The sequence below is a fragment of the Lipotes vexillifer genome, unplaced genomic scaffold (assembly GCF_000442215.2).
Source record: "Lipotes vexillifer unplaced genomic scaffold, Lipotes_vexillifer_v1.1 scaffold1691, whole genome shotgun sequence".
NCBI classification, from domain to species: Eukaryota; Metazoa; Chordata; class Mammalia; order Artiodactyla; family Lipotidae; genus Lipotes; species Lipotes vexillifer.
Genome location: NW_006789046.1, coordinates 3,128,486 through 3,133,248, shown reverse-complemented (window position 1 = coordinate 3,133,248; position 4,763 = coordinate 3,128,486). Strand labels below are relative to the sequence as shown.

Below are 4,763 nucleotides of genomic sequence, written 5' to 3'. Positions count from 1 at the left end.
GAACCGCTGCTCTCCTGTCCCGCCCATCTGAACCGCACAACTTTCAGAGGCTCTTTGTGTGGGAATAAACGACCTGCTCCTTCCCCCCACATCACCTCGCCCCCCTTCAGCCGTTTATTCACTATTTTACCCTGGCCCAAACACTACACTTGTTTTAGTAGAGGTGCCAAAAACACCACAAAAACTAGAGCATGCCCAGCCCCTCAGGAGCAGGCTGCGGCCCCGGTGGGAGAAGGCCCGTCACTCGGGGCGACGCAGGACCCACAGGGCCTTGGGCGCCGGTCAGTGCGGCCTCACTAGTCTCCAGGGGAAGCCTCGAGGCTCAGTAATGGGGACACCCTAAGGAAACGGCTGGGCCATGTCTGATGGGCACAGCGCTGGCGGGGAGAGTGAGGATGCACTCCCAGGGGCAAGACAGGTGTGGTGATGGGCAGCGGGTGTGATGGCGGGCGGGGCAGGGTTCACAGAAGCCGTGGGGAGGAGGAGCTGCTGGGGCAGGACACCTCCCCCGTGAAACAGGTGCAGCAAGGGCCAGGAGGAGCCCTGGACCCCAGGATCCGTGCACACCTCCCTTACCCCAGAACCGCCACTTCCTCACAGCTCAGCAGGGAGTATGTGAGGCTCTGCCTCGCAACCCCAGATCACGGCCACGTGACTTTGACGAGCATTCATTACTTACCCTCTATGGGCCTCAGTCTGCCCATCTGTAAATGGGACAAGAGTGCCTCACAGGATTAAGAAATTATAAAAGGGAACGGTTACAATCCCCGCTGAGCTGCCACCATGAGGACGAAACCCACTTCCTAAGACGTGGAAAGGCCAGTCTGGCCAGTGGCACCTATGCCTGTAAGCCCGCCCACCTGTCCCCTCTTTGGGGCCATGAGCTGCACTTGAGAAACCTAGATGTGAGGCGCACTCTTAAAAACGCTCAATGGTCAAGAATCCAGACACCCAGGGAAAAGTCACCGGGGAATCACAGTCTAAGTACTCGCCAAGGATTCAGCACACGGGGCGCAGAGGCGGGATGGGCAGCCCACGGGACAGCTGGAGCGTCACTATCTGAGAGGCGAGGTCTCCAGCTTCACCTGCCACCTACTTGATGCACTTGATCCAGTCTTCCTTCTCCTCAGGGGTTGGGGCTGAGATGCGGTACACCGTGTGGTTCCCCTCCACCACTCGCCCGTCAGCCTCCGTCTTACAGGCCTTAATCACTTGGTCTTTATTGTCGGGGATGTAAAGCTCAAAGCAGTTCTGAGAATTAAGAAAGAGAGGGAGAGAGTGACAAAGATCTAAGAAAGCTGCTGACCAAGAAAAAAGTTAATTTCCCAAAAAGTAAATTTTTATTTCCAAAAAAAAAAAAGTTAATTTCTTTCTTTATTCTCACCTTCATAAAATATAGCCAACATATGTTTTCCTTTGGAAAAGAGGAGCCTAGAAGTGGAATTCTGGAGAATGTAGATTGTATACAAATAGGTTTTATTAGCAAAGATATCGAGCAGATGATACACGTTAGCTCTACTCCTAATATATAGAAAATATGGAGTGAACTGCAGGTAACTTAATGCCTTTTAAAGCCAAGCCAGCAATACGATATTCCAAAACAGAGGAAAAGTATTTATAAGCGATCTGAAGATCATAAAATAAGTGGTCCAATCAAGAGAGCTTGATGCTGCCTTTTAAGGAGGGACAATTCTATACCTCGTGTGATATTCAGTAAATGACACTGAAGCTGATGGACAGAATGAAAGAGGTTATTTAGTCTCACCTTTGGCTTGAACTGTAAAGGGAATTTTAAAAGTTAGGCTAACTTAAATTAAGTCATATGAGTACTTTTGGGGTTTTTCTCAAGTACAGCTGACCCCTGAGTAAGGCGGGGGTGGGGGTGGTGCTGGCCTTCCGCGCAATTAAGAATCCACGTAAGACTGACAGTCGGCCTCCGTCCGTACAGCAGTGCCTCAGCACCCGCGGACTTAGCCAACCAAGCACAGATGGCACTCTACCGTAGGAGTTACCACTGAGAACAGTCCACGTGTCAGGGGACCCACACAGCCCCAACTTTGTCGTCCGGGGGGGTCAACAGTAAACCTCTGCAACTTCTTCCTGTATCAGACAGCCGCTACGCCCATCCCTTCTGTCCCCCCAAAGCATCTCGCCAAAAAATACTCACTGGCTTTTTGGAGTCTTCCACCTCCCGGATACTCAGGTTCTCTAATGGGATAATTCCACGGGGCTCCTTATCCTGCAGAAGAATTGGAGAGAGAAGACCTAACTGCTCAGTTTATGAACGCGTGTCCTGTTACCTTCCTCACGGCAACTCAGCCCAGCTCCCGTGACTCCTCCACGACACAAAGTCCACAGAGCAGCTTTAAAAACGAGAAAAGGGTCAAGTAATGCGTGGGTGTTGTCAACACACCACGTATGAAGCTCTAGGACCGAAAAGCCTTTGGAGGAGGAGCTTCCACAGACGCTCTGAAAGAGTGAGTGTGACAAGAGCTGTGGGTGGCGCTCCAGGGGGGAACATGTAAGGCCCTTTCACACAAAAATTATCCTGCTTCTTTGTCTGGCCCGCCTACTCACCCTTCAAGCCTCAGTTCCAGTGTCAGCAACCCTAGGAAGCTCAAGTCTCGCCCGAGGTGCCCCTGTTCTGTGCCCGCAATGCCTGGACTATAGTCGTGTCGTGTGTCACTACCTTCTCACTATCTCCAGCCTCACCTCCCCGCTCCAGACTGTAGGATCCTCAAAGAGACACTGCCTGCCTGACAACTCCACCTGGACCAAAAAGCACCTAAACTCCTGTCCAGAACAGAGCCCTGCGTCCCCTCACCCCCACTGGCCCTCCTCCAGGGCTTCCCATCTCTGCAAAGGCCACTCCCACACCTGCCGGGCCATCAGCCTTTCACCTCTTCTCCCTGATGTCCAGACAACGGATGGCCAAAGATTTTGTTCCAAGTTCAACAGTTTAACCGGGCTATGCCTTGGCACCAAGCTTCCTAGGACAGATGTTCCTAAAATACCATATGCACTCTTTCGAGTTGCAGATTCAGGTTTGTTTCTCCTTTTCAGGGAAATAATCTCATAACTTGTCTTTGCATTTGCAGGTCCCAGTCATTCTGGTATTGGGATCATCCTCATCTGTCCTCCGCACCTGTTCGCTTGCCCTTAATTGTTTTAACGCTTGTCTTTCGGACACAATCTCTATGACTGTCTCAAGCCTTTCCTCTAGGACAGTGATTACATTTCTAGCTAATCATTCCTTAAAGTTCTAACTTATGTGTTAGTAACTAAGTTATAATTCCACAATTATACAGTCATGTTCTTAATATATAGTTTTGGTTCTCATTTAAGTCTGAAACCACTGGAGAGCCAGCTATTGGTGCTCTGGCCCACTTCCAGAGTCTCAGGAGAGAAGCGAGTGGAGGGAGCGCCCCCCTCAGACACCCCGAGCCCCAACTCTCCCCTGGGGTGCTGGTGTCCGGCACCTCTTGGAGCTGATGCTCACCGCACGCCCCCCACGGACAGTCTTCTTACATGAACACACACCCGGAGCTTTCACTGATATCGCAAAAAGTGAGTCCTGTTCTTCCATTTTTCTCGTTTCCCCGGTTTCTACCCTGCAGCAGACCTCACCACTCCTCCATCCAAAGGGGGAGGAGGGAAGAGCTCCTACTCGGTTTACTTCTCCCAGACTTGGGTACGGGGAGGTCTGGGGCTGGTTGTGCCTGGCCACGCAGCAAGGGGCCTTCTGCTGGCTCCAGGCTGCTCCGCGGCCCCTGCTGCCTACTGTGAAGCGCAGTGAATGAGTTCTGCCCTTTCCTTATCCGGCTGCTATGTCCCCACTTCTTTCTACTAGATTTTTCCTCTTTGTCAGGTAATTTCTGTGTGGTTATCTCCACCTACCATCTTAACCCTGAGGCTCCCCCCTCAGCATCTTCAGAAACGTTTTCTCTGGATTCCCACTGTCTGATAAAATGCTGGTGTGCTGCTAGACTGAATTCAGGTAACGCCACCATGGTCGGCGTCATGAAGAACCACAAGATTCTAGAATCTCACTGCATTACCACTGAGACTGTCCCGGGACTTAGGGGTGCACTGTTTAGATGCCCCGCACGCGGTTCATATTAACCCAGAGACCAGTGAAAAAGATTTAAACAAGATTTTAAAGATGTCACCAGTCTAGAAAAAAACAGTTAATACATGGGGCGGGGGGACAGGGGCAAAAGAGAAAGAAATTTACCAAGCTGTGCACAGTGGTACTTTGGGGGGGGGTGAAAAAAAAAATCTATCTTTGTACTGTTTGGGGTATTTGAAATACAGTACTCTCATAATTGAAAGGATTTTAATAACAGAAAAGCAAAGCCAGTTGCAGAACTTAACGTGGCATGAGTTTAGCCCCCATAACACACAAAATCCTGGTCAGCATTCCCTTGGAAATTGCTGAGTGACTGAATGACAGCTGACACTGTCATGACTCTCACTCCCCATGTGAGAAGCCACATCCGCACGACGTCTGCGAGCTGAAGGACCAGAGTGTGGAACACAGTGGAAACCCGCTCCACCCCCAAGCTGCAAAGGGCCAGGCGTGGACCTGCATCCTGGCTCCTACCAAGCTTCACACAAACACTGCCGGGACTCTCATCACATCTTGCTCTACCTTTATTATAAAAGATACTTCTAAACCTTCGTTTTCTCAGTTGGATCTCAACTGCCCTGATTTATTTAAGACACATTCCAGTGCTGCCAGTGGTATATGGTTTGCTCTTCCG

General features: G+C 50.6%; 1 protein-coding gene across 1 annotated transcript in view; it reads right to left on the bottom strand.

Moving 5' to 3' along the window:
- The window catches only part of CYTH1 (cytohesin 1), a 20,745-nt gene that overhangs the window by 2,773 nt on the left and 13,209 nt on the right, over positions 1 to 4,763 (bottom strand). The window contains exons 10-11 of the mRNA XM_007462360.1: positions 2,168 to 2,239; positions 1,097 to 1,251 (exon numbers count right to left, since the gene is read on the bottom strand). Coding sequence (XP_007462422.1) covers positions 1,097 to 1,251; positions 2,168 to 2,239 — 227 coding nt within the window. The remainder of the gene's footprint in view (positions 1 to 1,096; positions 1,252 to 2,167; positions 2,240 to 4,763) is intronic.